Here is a 24207-nt window from a genome sequence, read left to right as displayed (position 1 = left end):
GCTGTAAATCTTTATGGGAGCAGAAAGCCTCATCTTTCTCCCGCGGAACAGCTGGTAGTTTCAAACTGCTGACCTTGCGGTTCACAGCCTGATTCGTAACCACTACGGCAGACAATCTAGACATTGGCTATTAAAAATGGGGAGCTATAAGGGCATGAAGTGACTGACTTACAAGCTTTCATGAATATGCTTAGTTTCAGAGCAAGGGAGGCAAGGTAGAATTCCCAATGAATACTTTGCCTCTTCTCCAGATGGATCTGGTGAAAGGGGGTGGGGGAAGATGCTGATAGGAATTTATGATTATTAGTAATTGTTAACAGAATTGTGATTGTCACAACTATAATTGTAGAAGATGTATAATAACTAAAAGGGGGGAGTAGTTCATCTTTCATTTCAGGAAAAGAGGACCCAGGACCATCAAGAAGGAAAGAGTGGAGCGTGAGACTCTTCTTCGAAAAGCAGTGACGTCAGAGACAGTGGCAGAGGCGATGGCATGGAGAGGTAGAGCAGCTGTGGGCTCTAGGCCTATGGACTGAGTACGGATGGCTGTGTGCCTGTAGGCAGGAGGCTAACTTGCAGAATATGACCTTAGGACATTTAAATGAATATATATATTTTTGGTTTTGTATGTGTACATAAAATATTTTTACTTTGTTCATTTGTGAAATATAAGATTCAAAAATGGAAATCAGGAGGAGGAAATAGGATAATTGTTGCAGGGAGGAAATTGTAATCATTGAGATGAAATCCAGACTACAATTTGCTGAAAGTAAAGCTGATTATCTTGTCTGTTAATCTTCATCCAATTCACAATAAAAAGTTAAGATAAATAAAACCTAAAACCTAAAAACAAAAAAATGTAATGACGTGGTCTATAATGGGCATAAGGAAGTCCTGGTGTGGCTCTGTGGGTTAAAGCACTGGACTGCAAAGTTGGTTTGAACCACAAGGTTGGCGATTCAGGCTCACCAGCCACTCCTTAGAAATCCTATACAGGTTCCCTATGGGTTGGATCCACTAGACGGCACTTAACAACAACAATGTGCATAAAACACTATTAGGATGCAGAATGCAGAATGGAGTCCTGTGGGTTAATGTGATGGATTGCAAAGTCGGTTTGAATTGCAAGATTGGTGGTTAAAGCTTACCAGCTGCTCCTTGCAAACCCTACCCAGGGTTGCTATGGGTCAGGACCCACACCCTACCCAGGGTTGCTATGGGTTGGGACTGACTAGATAGCACTTAACAACTACAATAGGATGCAGAATGCTCTTGGTGAAAAGGTTCCGAAGGATCCTGGACTTGACTAGTGTGGTGTGGTTGGCTTCCCTGCGGACAGTGGAAAGCTTTATGCTGAAAAAGTGGTTACAAAAGGTCTATGTGCCCTTGTCCAGGCCAAGTCTCTTCAGTTGCAAATTCTTAGGAGTATATGCTGTGTGGAGGGTCTGCCATGGTGTGCTGCGGTCCATGATGGACAGCTGGACCCCCCCAGGACTGTGAGGTCACCATGTCTGAGTAATTTCAAGGGCAGAGGACTAGATTCATGAAATTTTGGGTGACCTGATGACTCACAGTGGGGACCCCATTAACTATACCGCTGATACAGACATGTGCCATGTGCTGCTCACAGTATGCTGGGCATCAAAGTGAAAGTCATGCTGCCCTGGGACCCAAGTGGTAAGATTGGCTCTAAGAAGCTCCTGCTTGACCATGTGAGCATTATGGAACCCAAAGATGATATACTAGCCACCACCTACATCTAGGAACACAGGGTGGGAAGCCAGAGCCACCTGCATGCCTCAGCTAGTCCCCACTACATAATAAGCTCCTTTGCAACTGAATTTGGATCTGAAGGCTAGGGGGTGTTGTTAAATCCCATTGAGTCAGTTCCAACTCACAGCAAGCCTGTATAGGATTTCCAAAGAGTGGCTAGTGAGTTTGAACTGCCAACCTTGTGGTTCAAACCTACCTTGTGGTTGAGTGCTTATTCCACAGTGCCATATTGCTCTGTAAAGGGCTTCAATAAAATCTTTTTAAAAAGACAAAGAAAACCCACCACTATAACTTGGTCATTTGTTGTTAAGTGACATCGAGTTGGTTATGAGTTTGAGTTTCATAGTGACCCTGTATGGGGTTTCCAAGGAGCAGCTAGCTGGTGAGTTTGAACTGCCGACATTGTGGTTCACACCAACCATGCTTTACCCTACAGCACCACATCAGGACTCCAACTTGGTCATGTTCTGGTATTTTTATATTAGCTTTAAATTTATTACAATTCTTATTTTTTTAAATGTAACATGTATCTTCAAGGCTCATATGAACTTTGAGTGTAGAATGAGGTAGTTTCACATTCTTTATCTAGCATTTTCTTTGGTTTTCATTTAATTCTGATTGAGATTCCCAAAGGGGAAACTGTCATCTTCTTTTTTCCATTTGCATAGCTATCAAAATTTGTTGAATGAATTATAGAAACTACCAAGTTTTGTGGTGTCTGTCCTGTTCCACTCCTTCTTTTTTTTGAAACAAATATTTACTTGAAGCGACTTCAGCTCAGAAATATTTGTAAGTTGTATTGTTGTTATTGTTAAGTGCCATCAAGTCAGTTCCAACTCATATTTGTTTCCCAGGAGCGGCTGGTGAGTTTGAACTGCCGACCTTGCAGTTCTACCTGATCTTGCGGTCCAATGCTTATTCAATAGCACCATACCAGGGCATTTCAAACTTTGTGTGATTCCATCAAAAGTTATGACAGAGAATTGTAACCTCTTGTAATGAGCCTACTAAAGCAATTACTTCGTTGTTTTTCTTTGGTGAAAATTGCCTTTCTTAGAAAAGTGTACATATAAACTTTTTCAGGGCAGGAGACAACTTTTTTCAGAGACATGAGGCAACACCACACTAGATGTGTAATGCAATGTTACATGGCTACACCATTTATTGTTATAGAAATCCGTGTACATTAAAATCGTCTTTTATTTGTGAGTAAAAACGTTTGATAAATATCAGTATTCTAATGAAAACAACAGTAATACTCCTTTTGTTCTTGCATGCTTGGTCTAACAGTTGCTTAGTGTCATCGAGCCAGTTCTGACTCACAGTGAATCCCTGTTATAGGGTTTCCAAAGAGCGGCTGGTAGGTTTGAACCTTTGATTTTAGGATTAACAGTCCAATGATTATCCATACTAGGACTCCAGAGTTAAAGTTTTAATGTTGAAAGGAATCTTTTAAAAAGTCCAATTCTCCTACAGCCATACTAGGACTCTAGAGTTAAAGTTTTAATGTTGAAAGGAACCTGTTAAAAAGTCCAATTCTCCTACAGCCATACTAGGACTCCAGAGTTAAAGTTTTATTGTTGAAAGGAATCGTTTAAGAAGTCCAATTCTTCTAATTAGGAGGCCCTGAACAGAGTGGGTGAACAATGTGCAACAAAACTCAAAACCATTAAAAAGGCCAGGCTTACTGGTCAGATGGAGACTAGTAGAACCCTTGAGACTCTATGGCCCTTGGTCACCCTTCAGGTCTGGAACTGAACTCACCCATGTCATGGTTTTCAGTCAGACACAGAAATTAACATTATATCCCTACATACACAGAACAATTTCTTTCAGATTTGATTTTAAATATAAAGAAAACAATATCTCAAGACTAATTGAGACACAAACCACAGTCTCTACAACAAGAGTATTGTAGTTTGGAAATAGAAAATGAAACAGAAACAGAAAATCATAAAAAAAAAAAAAAAAAACAACATCAGCTATTCTGTCAGATCCTGCAGTACCAGGGGACAAGCTTTATAGCTACCAAAAGACAATGTACCAACACTAATGACAAGCAGTGAAAGAATCTGAATTCTCATGTTTACAAGCAAGCAAGCTACCAAACAAAGAATTTAAAAGATGATCTGTCAGTGATTATCAAAGTACATTAGATTTCTGCTATCAGATATTGAATTCTATATTTGGAGGAGAAAGGAGGCAGGCAGAAATCCAAACATGAATTACTCACTTTAATGAGAAAGAGAAAAGTCAACAAGTTGAAAATTTAAAAAAAATATTTATTCTAAAATGCTAACTGTGGGATAGTAAAATTCCATGAAATATGAAAGGTGTTTAAAAAAATATTTATTCATGCACTGGAAAGGCTAAAAACAAAAACAAAAACACAAACCTATACTAAATGGATTGTCTGTGACTGGTGGAACTGTGGGTAATTTTCTCAGTTCTGTTTCCTTAATTGTTGTACTCTATAAAATTTTACCAACTAATAATAATTCTATAATCAGAAAAATAAACATTGAATAAAAGTTATAGTTTAGTTTTAAAAATGTTTCTTTGCTTGTACATTTTTATTTTAAAAAAGTTTATTTGATAAGGATGGGCAACTTAGACTGGCTATTAAAAATGGGGCGCATAAAGGCACAAAGTGGCTCGCTTACAAGTTTTCAAGAGTGTGCTTAGTGCAGAGTGAGGGGAGTAGGGATAGACTCCCCATTGAATAGTTTCCTCTTGTCTAGATGGGTCTGGTGAAAGGGGATGTCGGAGGATGGGATAGCATTCTTTTGATTCAATATCATGACTAATTGCGATGGTCACAACTGGAAAGGTAGACGTTGTGTAATAAAATGGGGGAAGTAGTTAACCTTACATTCCAAGAACAGAGGACCCCAGGTACATCCAGAGGGAAGAGCATGAACAGAACTTGGGATCCTAACCAGAAAAGCAGTGACCACCCAAGACAGAAGCAGAGGTGATGGAATAGATAGAACAACTGAGGGTTCTAGACCCATAGAATGAGAAAGGCTGTGTGCCTGTGGGCAGGAGGCTCACTTGCAAACTGTGCCCTTTGGTCATTTAATAAATATATATTTTCCATGTGTTTTGTGTACATTAAAAAAAGAGAGAATAGAAGCAAATACTGTTAAGCTTTGGTGCATGGAGGTGATTGTAATCATCAGAATAATGACTGGTTGAATGTAAAACTGATGTTCTGCCCTGCAAACTATCACTCAATTCACAAAAAAAGCTTAAAAAAAAAAGGAGCCCTTTGCCTCTGTAAATTGTAAAGGAAAACACTATACATACTAAAATGTAAAAGATGTGTAAAGCTGTCTAAAAATATTCTAAAGCTTTTAAGTTTGTTTTGAAGTTAAAAAAAAAAAAGTTTATTTGCCTTTTATTTGCTTTCCCCTCCTGTGAGTACCATATAAAACGGCATACTTTCTTTAAAGATTTGTATTTGTCTGGCAGGCTTTAAAATGAAGAGTAGAGCTTTCTAAAATGTTCTGTAAACGTTTTTAAAATTAGAATAATAAAATGTATTTTTATTTTGCTATTTACAACTTGGAGTCCTGATGTGGTGCTATAAGATAAGCACTGGACTTTTATCCTCAAGGTCAACAGTTCAAGTCCACCAGCCATTCCTAGGAAACCCTATACAGGGTCACTGTGAGTCAGAATGAACTCGAAAGCACTAACAACATTTATAACTTATATAACCATGATTAAAATTCAAGTATTAAAGTGCTTTTCTTTAAACTTTTGCATACTTCCAAAGGAACAGGAAGAATCTGATTAAAATTTAGCAAATACCCCACAATATAACTGTGAAATGAACTCAAACTGTTGCTTTTTTCTCAAAAAAATCTCTAGGAAACAACAAAAACTCCCTTCAAAAAAACTCAACTGTGTAGTTGAATTAAAAAAAACAAAAACAGGTCCTTACTGATGCCCAGGTTAAATATTTTAGTTTTTACAATCCAGGATAAATACTTTGTGAACATGAATAAAACAGCTTTAGCAACAAAATATTTTGCATATAAAATTATAAGTGTAATGATACAAAACTCAAAATAAAAAACATTTTGTTTGATCAGCCTTATAATATATTTTGTGAAAATCTGCCTTTAAATTCTATTTTACTGAGTTATTTTTTATGTCCCCTTCAAAAGTCACATTAATAATATTTTAAAGAAAAGTAGAAGAGAAAATAAAAATCATTATGTCAGTATTATACTAGCATTGCCTTATTTATGTTTTATAATTACATTTTTGTCATTCATAAATCATGAAATTTAAAAACTATAAAATGAAATGGCCACGCTTTTTATTCATCTTGAAAAAGTACCTACTCCTATTCTTACAATTCATTTCTTATTCTTATTTTTAAAACTTTTAGCATAGTGGTTACCAGTTGGGCTCCTAAGCTCAAGGTCAGCAGTTCGAAATTACCAGCTGCTCTGTGGGAGAAAGATGAGGCTTTCTGCTCCCATAAAGATTTACAGCCTCGGAAACCCTGTTCCAGGCCGCTATGAGTTGGAATTGACTCCACGGCACATAACCACCACTACCATGAGTCGGAACCAAGCCCACGGCACACCACCACTACCACCGCCATTGCAAACTAGGTGACGATTTACAGAGCAGATCATCATTTGTTTTAAATTAAACAAACAATACACACTGTTTGATCTCAATGACTGCAATTCGCTCAGTGTAATATCACCTATCCCACCACCTCCTCCCTGTGGTTCTTCTTAGGATTAATTTCTGATATTAACAGAACAGCCATAAACTGCCTGGGTGGTGAAAAAATAATGCTTCTAGCTGCTAAGTGAAAAGCTAGAGGCTTGAGCCCACCCAGAAGTACCACGGAAGAAAGGCCTGGTGATCTATTTCTAAACTCAGCCAATGAGAACCCTAGGGAGAACAGTTCTGCTCTGACACACAAGGGATTCACCATAAACTGAGGGCAATCTGACAGCCACTGGTTACCTATAATGCTGTTAGCCACAGATTTAACTGAGACCACTTTTCACATGTAAACTTTCTTTAAAAATATGAAACATTCATTAAAAGTATGATGTTGGAAATGTTCATAAGTAGTGCCAAAAGTCAGTTTGAATCTTAAAGTCTATTAATTGTCTTAAGCCTTGGAAACCCTATTCAGGGTCGCTATGAGTCGGAACTGACTAGACAGCACTTAACCACCACCACCACCATGTAATACAAGGAGCCTTGGTGGTGTGCATGCAAATTCATCAGCCACTGTGGGAGACATTTGTAAAGATTTCATCTTGGAAACTCTCTATATAGTTGCTATAGGCAGAATCAACTCAATGGCAGTGGGACCAGGTACTACAGAAACAGATGAATAGAATGCAAAACATCAAACTGAACCAAAGCAAAGCAAAAAACTCCATTCAGTCTTGAATTTGGCTTTTATTTTAAAATATACTTAGCATAAAACTGTCATAAGAGAGAAAAACAATAAAACACAAGAAATGGAATATTTTCAAATACTTTTTAAGCTACACATAAAATTAATAAGATAGCACAGACCCAACTTACAGAAAGTAGTCCCTAAAATGCAACCTGTTAAATATAATTTTGAAATAAAAAGTGTCTTTTCAGATTTTCCAACGTACTAATATGTTACAAAGTGCCCCAGTTTCCTTTTAGTTAATAATAAAGGGTCCATATTTAATTGCTTTATTTAAAATTTTTAGATTCAGTGTTGGTAAAAATGACCATATCTCTAAATTCTTAATCAGAATTATAAAAATATGAGCTCCTATAGCTCCTGTATGCTACCCAAACAGAAATACCTTCAGTGATACTTCTGGATAACCATGGAGACATTGCACTAAAATCAGTAAGTCCATATCTGATGTTCATTTTTAAGGAAAGTTAATTTTCTTCTTGCTACAAACAAACTTAATGTCAACCCAATTACAATCACATTTCAAAATATAAAAGCACAGACAGAATAAAGAATATACTATACCCAAATATTCCACTGTGAAAACAATAAAAATAATAGAATCTTAAATACTGATACTTACTTTTAATTTTTCATTCACCTAAGTAGTTATTAATAGGTATTAAAGTCAACACTGCTAAATCCAATCCCTTCCAGATAATGTAGAAAAATGGTTTGTTTACATATGCAGCATGAGCACTGTCCCATCTATAAATTTCAATTACATTTCTGTTCATTGGAAACTCTACCAGTAGTAGAAACAATCAAGACAATGTACAAAAAAATATATATTGTCCCTATAACTTACAATGCACAGAAAAATATCTACAAAAATGGAAATATTTATCCATTCAGGTTTCTAATAAATTGGTGACGAAGTTAACCCACTCTCTATTTCTTTTTAAGTAAAGATTGAATAGTTAAGGATGGTTTACTTTTATCCCTGTTAGCTTGACACATATTTAAAAATATTTGCCTGATTATAGTTTAAGTTAGCATCTTATTTTTAATCACAGTATACATGGCATTTCTTAATTTAGCAACAGAAAGGCACAATTAACAAGCAATAAAATTCAGTACCTGAATTATTAAAAGTGATGTATAGAACAATTACAAATAAAGTACATTCAACACAGTATACAGAACTGAAAAAAAAAAAAAAATTAAAGGAATCCAAAATTTGTTTTTGTGAAAATTTGGTCTGTTAAAAATGTCTCCCATGTTCAACATCATGGGTTACATGAATAGTGATGGCAGTGTAAAAAGAGACAGTAAATTAACATGTGGTAGCATATGAATTCTCATCTAGTAATTATGCAAGTCAATTAGGAAATGGCTTTCATATAAATAGATGTTTAATGTAGCTGTTGATAACAACATACCTGCATTAAGTCCAAATACACAGGCACAACTGTTTGCATATTATTATTGATTTTATAATAGACCCCCATACTTTTCAAAACATAGGTATATTATTTTATATATAAAATATATTAGATATATAATGTATATTATGTACCTTAATATATGTTATATATAACTTGAATTCATAACAGTACTAAAACTCTCCAAATGCTATACGAGCATTCTAAATAGACATTTATTTTCTTATTACTGAAGTAGCTCACTTCACCTAAAACAATATCTGGATGTGCAATGATAAAATGCACAACAATTCTTACGAATTTACTTAAATAATTATTTAAGTTAAATTCCTACAAAAGCCTAACTCTGATCTGGCTTTTTCCTAGAATATATTTTTGGATATCAATAACCGATATCCTTCTTTCTTGTCATAAACAACATCTCTCATTCAAGAGATGCCAATAAAGGAAAATACATAAGGAACCAAGCATGAGATAGAGAAACCGACCATTCCGTAGGTAATATACCGATATGGAAGTTCAACTTCCATGTGTTGCCTTGCTTTCCGAATATCATCACATGGTATATTAAAAATTTTACAAGCTAAGGGAATGGTGACCTTTTTCATAATATCTCTGACTACTAATACAAATGCCATCCCAATGAGGATTCGTAAAATGGCTTTTCCAAACAGAGTCACAGTAATGGGGGGCCTAGCTAAAGGTAACATATCTAAAGGAGGATCTACTACTAGACCCATGCTATACACAACATGTGATCCACATGCAATGCCAGCACCACTTCCTAGAATCTCAGCTGTGTCTCCTCGGGATGTACTCCAGGTGTCAAGGGTGAAAGAAAAAATCCCCAAGGCTAAATGAAGCCCAATGATGATTAATGGAGCATATTTGTGAGTTTGGTTGAAGTTGTCAATCAGGTCAATAAATGGATAGAAGACAGCTAAGATTAAAATGGCATACAGGAATCCAGCAATAATATCCTGAGAAAAGAGAAAAGTATAGTTATTTAGGATAATATTTTTTACATTTAAAAAATAATATCTATTCCACATTTGACATGTGGAATAGATTTAAATTTAAGGAAGTTGTCAAATTCTCAGAGAAATTTTTCCTCATAGACTATATGATAACCCACTATTGCCACAGAGTTGATTACGACTCATAATGACCCTATATAGGGTTTCCAAGCCTCATCTTTCTCCTACTCAGAGGCTGATAGGTATGAACTTCCAACCTTGTAGCTAGCAGTCCAGTGCTTATCCTACAGCGCCACTAGGTCTACTCATATTTTTCAAAGAAAAAAAATCCCATTTTCATACATTTCAATATATCATTATCTCCATGATCACTTGAAAAGACTACAAAGGCTGAACAAATACCTGAGTAGTTTCTTGTTCTCATTCAGTCATCAAACACTTATTGAGTACCTACATATTCCTGGCACTATTCTAGGGGCTGAGAATATACTACTGAGGATGACTAGACCCTGCTCTCACAGAACTGACGTTTTATTGGAAGAAGACTGACAGTAACCACATAAGAAGACTATACATATATTTTCCTAATTTTAGATAGCTATAAGTGTTATGAAGAAGTTAAAGCAGGAAAATGAGAGAGAATTGAACATGACCTTATTAGAGTGATCAGGTAAGGCTATCTGAGAAGAAGATACATGAACAGACTTGATTCTCAAAGGTGTCATCCCTATCTCTAGATCAAAGGAAAAAGATCTCAGGGAGGGGGAGTATGAAGTGCTGAGACACTGGGACACAAAAGAATTGTTGAGTTCAGTTAACTAAGACAAGTCTAGTGTGTTACATAACATTTTATAAACAGAAAAAGATATGTAAGATACAAATAAAATCATAAAATCAATATTCATGAAATCATTGTTCCCCGAAATAACTATAATATTGTTGAATATTATATATATGACATATGTGCATATTATAAATACATTGTACTGATTGTTTCTACTTAATGTTAGATTAATGGGTATGCTACCTCCTAGATTCCATCACTCTGCATCCTCCCACGAGAATATTACTAATGTGAATTTTGACTTATTAGCTATTTTTTTAAAAATGGTTTTGTCCCATGTCTTCAAAGTATTATTTAGTTCTGCTTTATACTGCACGTTATAAAATGCTAACATACAGTACACAGTTTCCTTTGATGAACTTTTTTACATTTAAAAAACAGAGCTTTAAATATTCATTCATGTTCGTATACGTAGTTTCAGGTCAATTCATTTCTACAACTGTGTGACATTTTGCCTTGGTTATACATTTTATTTATCCATTTCACTATGATAGTTACTGAGGTTGTTTCCAGGTTTTGGTGTAATTGGTTATGACTGAGCCTGGATGCTTTCTTAGTAGGCAGCTACTCTTCAAGGAAGGAGCTCTGGTAGCGTAGTGGTTACAAATTGGGCTGCTAACTTCAAGGCCAGCAGTTCAAAACTACCAGCCATTCCATGGTAGAAAGATGAAGCTTTCAGCTCCCATAAAGATTTACAGCCTCAGGAACCCAATACAGGGTGTCACTGTGAATCAGAACCGACTCCATAGCATACTACCACCACCACCATCACTCTTAAAGCAGCCAGAAATATTAAAAACAATGCTGTGTTCTTTTTTGAGATGTTCCCTGATACAGATCTGTAAACATTTTCCCAGCGCATACGCCTAGGGACTATTTCAGGAGCTATTCTTACTCGTTGTTGTTGTTGTTGTTAGGTGCCACTCAGTCGGCCTCCAACTCATAGTGACCCACAGTGTACAACAGAACAAAACACTGCCCGGTCCTGCGCCATCCTCACAATTGTTGTTATGCTTGAGCCCACTGCTGCTGCCACTGTGTCAGTCCATCTCATTGAGGCTCTTCCTCTTTCTCATTAACCCTCCACCTTACCAAGCATGATATCCTTCTCCAGGGACTGGTCCCTCCTGATAATATGTCTGAAGTATGAGAAGTCTGGCCATCCTGGCTTCCAAGGAGCATTCTAGTTGTACTTCTTCTAACACAGATTTGTTTGATCTTCTAGCAGTCCATGGTACTTTCAATATACTCTTCCAACACCATAATTCAAATACATCCATTCTTCTATAATCTTTTTTATTCATTTCACAAGCATATGAGGCTATTGAAAATACCATGGCTTGGGGCAGGCACACCTCAGTCCTCAAACTTATATCTTTGCTCTTGAACATTTTAAAGAGATCTCGTGCAGCAGATTTGCTTAATGAAATACATTGTTTGATTTCTTGACTGCTGCTTCCATGAGTGTTGATAGCAAAATGAGGTCTCTGACAACTTCAATCTTTTCTCCATTGATCATAATGTTATTTATTAGTTCAGTTGTCAGGATTTTTGTTTTCTTCACATTGAGGTGCAGTCCATACTGTTGTCTTGGATCTTCATCAGTAAGAATTTTAAGTACTCTTCATTTTCTGCAAGCAAAGTTGTATCATCTGCACATCACAGGTTGTTAATAAGTCTGCTTCCCGTCCTGATGCCATGTTCTTCTTTGCATAATCCAGTTTCTTGGATTAGTTGCTCAGCATACAGAATGAATGAGTATGATGAAAGAATATCACCTTGGACCACACGTTTCCTGATTTTAAACCATTCACAAGACTGTACCTTGTGTGCACAATCAAGTGTTCTGGGATACCCACTCTTCGCAATGTTATTGATAGTTTGTCCTGACCCACACAATTGAAAGTCTTAGCAAAGTCAATAAAGCACAGGTAAATATCTTTCTGATGTTCTCTGCTTCCAGTCAATATCCATCTGATGTCAGCAATGATATCCCTCATTCCACCAGCTTGAGTTTCTGGAGCTCTCTGATGATGCACAGTTACAGCCATTCTTGTATCATTTTCAATAACATTTTACTTGCGTGTGATATTAATAATATTGTTTGATGACTTTTGGATTCTGTTGAATCACTTCTCTTTGGAATGGGCACAAATACAGATCTCTTCCAGTTGGTTGGCCAGGTAGCTGTCTTCCAAATTTCTTGGCATTGGTGAGTGAGCACCTCCAGTGCTTCATCAGTTTGTTGAAAGATCTCAGTTTTTATTCTGTGAATTCCTGGAGCCTTGTGTTTTGCCAATACCTTTAGTGCAGCTTGGACTTCTTCCTTCAGTACCATCAGTTCTTGATCATATGCTACATCTTGAAATGTATGACCATTAATCCTTTCTTTTTGGTACAGTGTCTCTGTGTATACCTTCTATCTTCTTTTAGATGCTTTCTGCATCATTTAATATTTTGTCCATGGAGTCCTTCAATACTGTTGAGGTTTGAATTTTACGTCAGTTCTTTCAGCTTGAGAAATATTGAGCATGTTCTTCCCGTTTGGTTTTCTAACTCCAGGTCTTTGCATGTTTCATTAATGAGTGTCTTCTTGAACTGCCGTATGCAATTTTCTGCTCCGTTCTTTTACTTTCTCATTTTTTTCCAGTTGCTTTATGATAGATCTTGAAATGCTCTTTTTGGTGATGAATGCTACATCATTTGTCTTGAATTTGTCATTCCCAGTATTGTAAACCCATACATTTGTCAAAATCAAAATGGCCAATATCTATTCATTTCAGCTCACTACTGCCTACGATGTCGGTCTTTATGCATTCCATTTTGGTTGTAACAACTTCCAATTCTACTAGATTGATATTTCATGCATGCCATGTTTCTACTATTAATGGATGTTTGCAGCTGTTTCTCCTCATTTTTAGTTGTGCTCCATCAGTAAATGAAAGTCCAGAAAGCTTTATCCATTCATGTCATCACAGTCAACTCTACTTTGAGATGACAGCTCTCTCCCAATTGTATTTTGGGTGCCTTCCAACCTGACTAATTTTCTGGCCCTATATCTGAAAATGTTTCCACTGGTATTCATAAGGTTTCTAGTGGCTAAACATTCATAAGTGTCTGTCTCTTGGATAACTGTTCTTTTGGATTTTCTATTTCCTTATTGGTTTAGATTCCTTCATATAGTCTACATATAGATCCTTTATCAATCATATGTATAGCAAATATGTTTCAGAGTCCCTGGTTTGCCTTTTCATTTTCTTTATGGTTACTTTTGGTAAACAGAACTTAAATTTTAATGTAATCATGGTACTTCTTGTTTAAGAAAGCCTTTCCGACCCCAAGATCCTAAAGTCCCATTATTCCATTTTTTAAAAAGTTTTGCCTTTTACATTTCAGACTTCAATAAACCTAAAATTGACTTTTGGCTCTGTCTGGTGTGAAGCAGAAATGAAATTTCATTTTTTTTAAAAAAATATGGCTAACAAATTAGTCCAACCCTTCACTGATGTAGGGAGCATGGTGGCTCTGTAGGATACGCATAAGATTAACAGTTCATAACCATCAGATTACCATTAAGATTAAAAGTTCAAGTCCACCAGTCACTCCACAGGAGAAAGAGGAGTCTTTCTGCTCCTACAAAGATTATATAGGGTTGCTATGAATAGGAACTGACTAGAAAGCACTTAACAATGACAACAACCACACTGATGTATAATGTCATCTCTACCATTTATATCGTTTCCTTATATGTGTGGATCTTATTCCTAGGCTCTCTTTTCTGTTTCATTGATTAATTTGTTTAACCCTTTTCTAATGCTACAATCTAGTTATTGATGCTTTATAATAAACTGTGTCATAATGAACTGCTAGCAAATCACTCACCTTATTATTTATAAGTTTCTAGGTTATTCTCGGGCCACAGCTCTTTACCTGGCAGGTCCCTCAAAACCCCCTTGTTTTCATTTTGATTGGAATTGTACTTGTTTTGCTGGGTGCCGTGAAGTTAGTTCCAACTCACAGTGACCTTGTATAGAGTTTCTGAGGCTATAAACCTTTGTGGGTGCAGTAAGTCTCATCTTTCTCCCTCAGAGCAGCTTAAACCACTGACCATGTGGTTTGCAGACCATTGTTATACTATAGAACCACTGCACTCCGCATTCCCAGAACTGTACTTAGTCTATGTTGTTGTTAAGTGCCGTCGAGTCGATTCTGACCCATAGCTACACTGTATAGGGTTTCTGAGGAGCAGCTGGTGATCTTGAACCACGAACCTTGCAGTTCAAATGCTTTGCAGTCTGGCACATTAACCCACAGCACCACACCAGGACTCCGTATTTCGCTGTATCTACCCATTTGTTCAGATAAAATGATTAAGTTATTCACTTGTTGACATCGCTTCGATGTTTTAAAAACTCTTTAATGATTTGTTGATACAGGTCTTAGTAGAAACGTAGACTGGTGTTACAAAGAAGCCAATCAGTTGCTTCTGTACTGTACCAGTAACAGTAAAGCATATGGCAAATTCTGAATTAAGTGCTCATTATAATTATATAAATCAGATTATTAGAGCTTTTCTCTTAGTGATAACGAAGCCATCAGCTCAGATAATACATTATCTAAGCATCTATGTGTGACACTGTAGGATCAGCACTGTACTATTAACTACAAGGTCGGCAGTTCAAACCCACCAGCTGCTCCTCGGAAACCCTATACAGGGTCGCTATGAGTCAGAATTGACTGATGGCACTAACAACAACAACAAGCATCTACTAAGAAGCCTTGGTGGCACTGTAGGATAAGCACTGGACTGCTCCCATAGAGATTACAGCCTTAGAGACCCTATACAGGGGTCCTATAAGTATGAATCAACTCGATGGCAGTGAGTTAGGTTTGGTATTTATTGATATGGTAAGTCCTTCTTCGTTGTACATTTAAAAGTATTTTCACCCAATGAGTCACCATTGATGCAATGACAGTGAGTGTTAAGTACCTAGTGTTATATATTAAGGGCCGTCGAGTTGGTTCTGACTCATGGTGCCCCTGTACAGGGAAGCTGAGGGAGGAGCAGCTGGAGAGTTTGAACTGCCGACCTTGAGGTTCAAAGCAACCTTGCAGTATATACTGCTCATCCTACAGTGAAATGTTCTGCTTGTTGGTCCATGCTGATTTCATAATAAACAGAAGAAACAAATTATGTTTAAGAAAATAGTCCAAAAGCAAACTGCTTAAACATAAAAATACAGGAAAATACAAAAGCTATAGATCTATAATGTGAATAACTGGGTTTGTTATGGTCTTAATTTGAAATATCTAGTTTTATAATTGATAAGAAGAAATATATTATTGTTTTGGAATAGTTGTGGCTATAGCACAAAATTACAATTTTCAATGCTTGCAAGTTGACCCTGATTTTACGCCTTACAGAAAAGCAAAGTCTTGTAATAATACCATATATACTTAAATGCAGGAGCTTGTCTGAATAACAGTGATAAGACATTCTACAGGTCAAGACAGTTTTTAAATACCTCAAGGACTGGTGTTATCAGACTCCATGTGTTAAAAAAAACAACAATGTGTCTATATTGTTTTTACTTCAGCCAATTAAAAAACATACTATCTCATATACAAAAAAATGAGCTGAATTAAGCCTGGATATTTGACTAACATTTAATTTTTTAAAAAAGAATACCATCTTTGAGATTATATATTCAATATAATGCAATTCTTGTTCCTCTTTGTATAATGATAATCTAGCGATGATAATAGCTATTTTTCCTCTAAAAAATACCCAGAATATATTTTAAAATCACTCAAAGATGCATAAACTTTTTGCAGATTTTTAGGACAGATATTATTAACTTATGGGGATGGAGAGGAAAACTCCTAACAAGGCACAGAAAATGGATAATATTGTCTTGTGACAAATATTAGATGTGATATAAAGTACGATAGTCTGATTATAAAATTAGTAAAGCTTATTCAGAAAGAATTGTATGTAAACTAGCAATTTGTATTGAATACCAATAATTACATAAAGTTAAACACCAACAATTTGTTTATGAAAATGGTATTTGAGACTTTTGGAAATTTACCAGTAAAGGAAGTTATAAAGGTGAAACATATAACAAATAGAAACAAATATTATTTCTATTCCTATAAAACAAGTTAATGAGTTATTTTTTGGCTAACAAAAATTTTTTTTTTTAATAACCTAAAGTTTCTAAGTAAAATAGATTAGATATAATCCATTGGAAATTTTAAGATTCTGTGAACTAGTCCATATTTTCTTTTTTTTTTTCCCTCCTCCTTTATCCTGAGGAAAATACATAATACATTCATAAAGTGCCTTGGAAGATATCACATTAGATACTGGGACTAGAGAGACAGTACACACAACTACTGCTGTCAAAAAATTTACAGTGTAGTGGCGAGGCCAGATAATGGAAAAAGCAATTGCCATTTAGAATAAGTACTATGCCAGAATTATACTCAAGATGCTTGGAGAGACAGGTCACTGTTTTCAGGAAGGAAAAATGGGGAAGGTAAAGAAGCTTCTATAACATTTGTAGTGAGTCTTGAAGGATGGGAATATTTAGCTAGACAAAGAAAGAGAGAAGAAGATTCCAAGTAGAGATACACCATCCTAAAGGCATAAAGGTAAATAACACCCTTTGCATTTAAGGAAGCATAAATCAGATAATATGGCATCATACTTATCCATTTCAACAGGAGACAGTCTACTGGATAGGAAAGTGTCAAACTGGAAGCAATGCATTGATTGGGAAGCTACTGCGGGAATTAGTCAAGCGATGATGCAGGTCAGAAGTAAGGGACTATCTAAGGGGTAAGCGGAAAGAGGTATGGTGCAAATGCTGCAGGATTCCTGCGCTACTGCTTTCGAAACTGAATAGCATTCTCAAAACAAAAGACCTGATGGAAGTCCTAAAATGATGTTGGAAAAGAAAACTCGAGTTCAATATGGAAACATGAGCAGCACCAGGAGACCTTAAATTCACTTCGTTTCTAGCCACCGCGCCTTCTTGCTAACTTAGAGCTCTTTTTGTTTCTGTATTTATATTGTTGGCTTTGATTCAGTGGCAGGTATGGAATCGAGGGGATAGCAAAGGAAAATAAAAACAGAACTGAAACTACGAGTGAGAAATGCTACTGTAACTATAATACTTAGCTATTGTGACTCCTGACTACTATTTCTAAGAAATACTATTTCTAAGACAAAGGTCAAAGATTTTAAATAACCATATTTTCTCATTTAGATTTCAAATATGTTTGCAAGTGATTAAAAATGATAAAATTACTCATCAATGTCAGAAAAAATCAAGCACTATGAATACAATGTTTTTCTTACCAGAATGGAATGCATTCCCATGTAAATTCTGCTTAGGGAAACCAGAGAACACCAACAGGGAATAAGGATCAGTCCATATGTAAGAGGATACTAAAAGATAAAAAAAACCATGAGTATTATTAAATAAATTAAGGATAAACAAGCAAATAAAAAACTTACCACTATTTGATTAAGCCCCATTAGGGTAAGAACTACGTGTTTTTATTCCCCATTATATTCCAGGCACCTAACTGGGAGCACAGGAGCACTGGTGATGCTGAGGGTTAAGCGTTGGGCTGCTAATAACTATAAGACTGGCTGTTCAAATCCACCAGCTTTTTCACAGAAGAAGAGGTTGTCTGCTCCTGTAAAGGTTTAAAGGTCTTAGAATTAGGAACTAGGACTATCACTGCTGATGTCAGATGGATCTTGGCTGAAAGACTTTACTTGTACTTTATTGACAATACAAAGGTGTGTGAATGTGTGAGTCATGACAAAGTATAGATAACAATGCAAAGAATGAGTATTCCAGACACTTAATTGTGCTAATGAGGAACCTGTACACAGACTAAGAGGCAGTTGATAGAACAGAACAATGAGATACTAAATGTTTCTAAATCAGGAAAGATGTGTATGTCAGGGTTGTATTTTTTCACCATAGTTCTTCAATCTGTATGCTGAGCAAATAATCCAAGAGCTGGATTATATGAAGCAGAACATGTCTTCAGGATTGGAGGAAGACTCATTAACAACCTGTGATATGCAGATAACACAACTTTGTTTGCTGGAAGCTAAAAGGACTTGAAATGCATACCTATTAGGATCAAAGACCACAGCCTTCAGTATGGACTGCACTTCAATGTAAAGAAAATAAAAATCCTCACCACTGGACCAATAAGTAACATCATAATAAATGGAGACAAGGCTGAAGTTATCAAAGACTTAATTTTGCTTGGATCCACAATTAATATTCATGTAAACAGCAGTTAAAAAAATCAAATGATGTATTGTATCAGGCAAATCTGCTGCACAAGACCTCTTTAAAGTGTTCAAGAGCCAAGATATCAGTTTGAGGGCTAAGGTATGCCTGATCCAATGCATGGTATTTTCAATAGCCTCATGGTGGTGGTTATGTGCTGTGGAGTTGGTTCTGACTCATAGTGACCCTGTACAGGGTTTCTGAGGCTGTAAATCTTTATGGGAGCAGTAAGCCTCATCTTTCTCCTGTGGAACAGCTGTAATTTTGAACTGCTCACCTTAAGGTTAGCAACCTGACTCGTAACCACTATGCTACCAGTTTCTTGAACAGCCTCATATGCATGTGAAAATAGAACAATGAATACAGAAGACTGTAGAATAATTGGGGCATTTGAATTATAGTATTGGAGAAGAATATTCAAAGTATCATGGACTGCCAGGTGAACAAACAAATCTGTCTTGGAAGAAGTACACTCACAATTCTCCTTAGAAATGAGTGGCAACACTTCATCTCTCATACTTTGCACATGTTTTCAGGAGGGACAACTCCCTGGAGAGGAACATCACAGTTGGTAGAGTAGAGGATCATTGAAAAAGAGAAAGATTCCCCAAGAGACAGATTGACACAGTGGCAGAAACAGTGGGCTGATACATAACAACTGTGAGGATGGCACTGACCAGGGCAGTGTTTCATTCTATTGTGCAAAGGACTGCTATCAGTCAGCATTGACTCAAAGGCACCTAACCAACTTGAGGAAATTGGAGGCAAGGTGGTTGAAGAAGTAGGGGTAAAGAAGGAAGTTAAGTAAGATTATGAAAAGAGTTTTTGTTCTTCTTGTTAAGAGCTGTCCTAGTAGGTTCCAACTCATAGCAACATTGTAGGATTTCCGAGGAGTGGCTGGATAAACAGTCCAGTGCTTGTCCTACAGTATCACACCAAGACTCCACAGTAGTAAGGATTTATTAAACAGTTGTACTAATTGGACTTCTCTATTAGTAGCGTAGTGGTTACGAATCGGGCTGCGAACCGTGAGGTCAGCAGTTTGAAACTACCAGCTGTTACGTGGGAGAAACATGAGGCTTTCTGCTCCCATAGAGATTTACACCCTCAGAAACCCTGTACAGGGTCGCTATGAGTCAGAGTCGACTCTAAGGCACATAACAACAACAACAACTATATTTAGCATGGCCCACGACTGACAGACAACAAGGCCAGGGCAGACTGTGGAATAGACCATCAATTACTCATATGCAAATTCAAACTGAAGCTGAAGAAAATGAAAACAAGTCCACAAGAGCCAAAATATGACCTTGAATATATCCCACCTGAATTTTAGAGATCATCTGAATAACAGATTTGATACATTAAACACTAAAGATCAAAGACCAGAAGAGTTGTGGGATGACATTAAGAACATCATACACGAAGAAAGCAAAAAGTCATTGAGAAGACAAGACAGAAGGAAAAGGTCAAAATGGTATCAGAAGAGACACTGAAACTTGCTCTCCAGCATAGAGATGCTAAAGCAAATGGAAGAAATGAGGAGGTCCAAGAGCTGAACAGAAAAGTTCAAAGATCAGCTCAAGAAGATAAAGCCAAATATTACAACAAAATGTGCAAAGTTCTGGAACCAGAAAACCAAAAAGGAAGAACACATTCAGCATTTCTCAAGCTGGGAGAACTGAAGAAAAAAATTCAAGCACCGACTTTTGTTACTGAAACATTCTCTGGGCAAAGTATTGAATGATGAAGAAAGCATCAAGAGAAGATGGAAGGAATATACAGAGTTACTGTACCAAAAGGAAACGGTTAATGTTCAGTTGTTTCAAGAGGTAGCATATGTTCAAGAGCCAATGATACTGAAGGAGGAAGTCCAACGTGCATTGAAGGAATTGACAAACAGGAAGGCACCTGGAATTGATGGAATAAAAATTGAAATCTTTCAAAAAAGTGAGGCGGCACAGGAGGCACTCACTCATCTCTGCCAAGAAATTTGGAAGACAATTATCTGGCTGACTGATTAGAAGAGATCCATATTTGTGCGCATTCCAAAGACAGGTGACTCAACGGAATGTGGAAATCATTGGACAATCTCTTTGATATCCCATGTGAGTAAAGTTTTACTAAAGGTAGTACAGAAACGGCTACAAGCATACATTGACATAGAACTTCCAGAGGTTCAAGCCAGATTCAGAAGAGGGATATCATTGCTGATGTCCGATGGATCTTGGCCGAAAGCAGAGAATATCAGAAAGATGTTTACCTGTGCCTTATTGACTATGCAAAGGCTTTCAATTGTGTGGATCACGACAAGCTATGGACAACATTGCAAAGTATGAGTATTCCGGAACACTTAATTGTGCTCATGAGAAATCTGTACCTAGACCAAGAAGCAGTTGTTTGACCAGAATATGGGAACACTGAATGTTTTAAAATTAAGAAAGGTGTGCGACAAGGTTGTATTCTTTCACCATACTTATTCAACGTGTATACTGAGCAAATAATCTGAGAAGCTGGGTTCTATGAAGAAAAACGTGGCATCAGGATTGGAGGAAGACTCATTAATAACCTGCGATATGCAGATGATACAACTTTGCTTGCTGAAAGTGAAGAGGACTTAAAATATTTACTGATGAAGCTCAAAGAGCACAGCATTTGGTATGGATTACATCTCAATGTAAAGAAAAAAAAATCCTCACCACTGGACCAGTAAACACCATTCTTATCAATGGAGAAAAGACTGAAGTTGTCAAGGACTTCATTCTTCTTGGATCAACTATCAACAGTCATGGAAGCAGCAGTCAAGAAATCAAACAACGTATTGCATTAGGCAAATGTGCTGCACAAGACCTTTTTAAAGTGTTGAAGAGCAAAGATGTCAGCTTGAGGACTAAGGTGCGCCTGACCCAAGCCATGGTATTTTCAGTAACCTCATATGCATGTGAAAGCTGGACAGAGAATAAGGAAGACCATAGAAGAATTGATGCTTTTGAGTTATGGTGTTGGAGGAGAATACTGAAAGTGTCATGGACTGCCAAAAGGCACAACAGATGTGTTTTGTTAGAAGTGCAGTCAGAGTGCTCCTTGGAGGCCAAGATGGCCAAACTTCGTCTCTCATACTTCAGACATATTGTCAGGAGGGACCAGTTGCTGGAGAAGAATATCATGTTTGGTAAGGTGGAGAGTCAGAGAAAAAGAGGAAGACCTCCAATGAGATGGATTGGCCAAGTAGCAGCATCGATGGACTCAGGTGTGGCAACAGTAGTGAGGATGGCCCAGGATCGGGCAAGTGTTTCATTCTGCTGTGCATAAGGTAGCTATGGGTCAGTACCAACTCGACGGCACCTAACAACAACAATGACTAACAGATGGATGGACAAACAGAAAGAATATTCCTTGTCAGTCACCTTTATTTGTTCTTCTTTTCCTTCACAACTTTTACTGGTGTTCCCCAGGCCTTACTTCTAGGGACACTTCACTTCCCAATTTGTATTCATTCTCCCAGTTCGGCACTGTAGGGTCAGCACAGGATTGCAAACCACAAGGTCAGCAGTTCAAAACCATCAGCTTCTCTTCGGAAACCCTATACAGGGTCGCTGTGAGTCAGAATCAATGACTTAACAAGAAAAAATTCACTCTCTTGATGATCTCATATACTCTCAGGGCTTTATATCCAATCTACATGTTCGTGAGTGTTACATTTCTGCCTTTAGTTTAGACAACTCTCCTGAATCTCAGACTTGTAAATCCAACTGCCTACTTGCTATTTTCTTTGGATACCTAGTGAATCTATGTAACAAAGTAGAACTGCCTCACAGGGTTTCCTAGGTTATAATCTCTAAGGGAGCAAGTTACAGGCATTTTCTTCCATGGAGGAGCTGGAGGGTTCAAACTGCAACTTTTCAGTTAGTAAGTGGGCACTTAACTATTGCACTACCAGGGTTCTAACAGATACCAGAAATGTCTAATAGGCATCTTTAATGTAACATGGCCAAATCAGAACTAATTTCTCTCCTAAGACCTTCCCATCCTATCAGTTATTCTTACAACTGTCTCCTTAGTAAATTACTTCTCCAATGTTCCAGTCTTAAGGCCCAAAACCTTGGAGTTATTCTTGACTTCATCTCTTTTATCTAATCCATTAATAGTGTCAGTTCTACTTTCAAAATATATCTAGAATATAATCCCTTCACACCACTGCCACCACAACCATTGGCTCTATGGCACCAGCAACACTTCCCTGCCTCTGTTACTACGCTGTTGCTGTTAAGTGCCACTGAGTCCATCGGACTCATAGTAACCCTGTATATAGTTTCTGAGGAGTGGCTAGTGAGTTTGAACTGCCAACCTTGAGGTTCAAATAGACCTTGAGGTCCAGTGCATTATCCTGCAGTGCCACATCAGGACTGTAGGATTTAAACTACCACTCTTGTGGTTAGCAGTCCAGTGCTGACCCTAACAGCCACACCAGGACCCCTAATAAACCAAAGAAAAACAAAAACAAAAACAAATCCATTGCCATTGAGTCAATTCTGACTGTTAACAACCCTAGAGGACAGAGAAGAATTGTTTCCTAGAAGATTCTGAGACTGCAAATATTTACGGAAGCAGAAAGTCTCATGTTTCTCCTGTGAAGCAGCTGGTAGATTCAAACTGCTGGTCTTTAGGTTAGTATTCCAATACGTAACCCACTACACCACCGGGGCTCCTTGATACTATAATTTGTCGTTGTTTTTATTAAATGCTGTCGAGTCACTTTTGACTCGTAGTGACCCTGTATGGGGTTTCCAAGAAGCCGCCGGTGAGTTTGAACGACAAGCCTTTATACAAGTTCAAATCTCCCTTGTAGGTTTGAGTGCTCATCCTCCAGCACTACATCAGGACTCCTAATACTAGATGCGCTTGTTAAATGCTGTAGAGTCGGTTCTGACTCATAGCAAGAGGAGGAGCTGATAAGTTTGAACTGCTGGCTTTGCGGTTCAAACTGACCTTGTGGTTGAGTGCTTATCCTACAATGCCACATCAGGACTCAATGCTATAATGTTGTTGTTATTAAGTGCCGCTGAGTTCATTGTGACTCACAGAGACTCTGTATAGGATTTCCGAGCAGCAGCTGGTGGGTTTGAATCACTAGTCTTGTGGTTCAAACCAACCTTGTAGTCATGTGCTTATCCTAAAGTGCCACACCATGACTCTAATACTATATGTAATACTTACATGTACTATATATAAGGAACCCTTGTAGGATAGTGGGCAGTGAGTTGGGCTGTAAACCTCAAGGTCAGCCGTTCGAAACTACCAGCGGTTCCAGGGGAGGAAGTTGAGGCTTTCTGCTAACATAAAGATTTACAGCTTCAGAAACCCTATACAGGGTGGCTATGAGTCGGAACCAAATCCATATCACATCACCACCACCACC

General features: G+C 37.3%; 1 protein-coding gene and 1 pseudogene across 1 annotated transcript in view; one reads left to right on the top strand and one right to left on the bottom strand.

Moving 5' to 3' along the window:
- Nucleotides 1-1807, top strand: part of LOC102813046 — a 10195-nt pseudogene extending 8388 nt beyond the window's left edge.
- Nucleotides 1808-8173: 6366 nt separating this feature from the next.
- SGPP1 (sphingosine-1-phosphate phosphatase 1) overlaps nucleotides 8174-24207 on the bottom strand; it is a 43948-nt gene continuing 27914 nt past the window's right edge. Inside the window, exons 2-3 of the mRNA XM_006864569.1 lie at nucleotides 17831-17920; nucleotides 8174-9623 (exon numbers count right to left, since the gene is read on the bottom strand). Coding sequence (XP_006864631.1) covers nucleotides 9072-9623; nucleotides 17831-17920 — 642 coding nt within the window. The 3' untranslated portion in view covers nucleotides 8174-9071. The remainder of the gene's footprint in view (nucleotides 9624-17830; nucleotides 17921-24207) is intronic.

The sequence above is a fragment of the Chrysochloris asiatica genome, unplaced genomic scaffold, assembly GCF_000296735.1.
Source record: "Chrysochloris asiatica unplaced genomic scaffold, ChrAsi1.0 scaffold00067, whole genome shotgun sequence".
NCBI classification, from domain to species: Eukaryota; Metazoa; Chordata; class Mammalia; order Afrosoricida; family Chrysochloridae; genus Chrysochloris; species Chrysochloris asiatica.
Note: the sequence above shows the minus strand (reverse complement) of the source record. Positions and strands in the feature narration are given on the sequence as shown.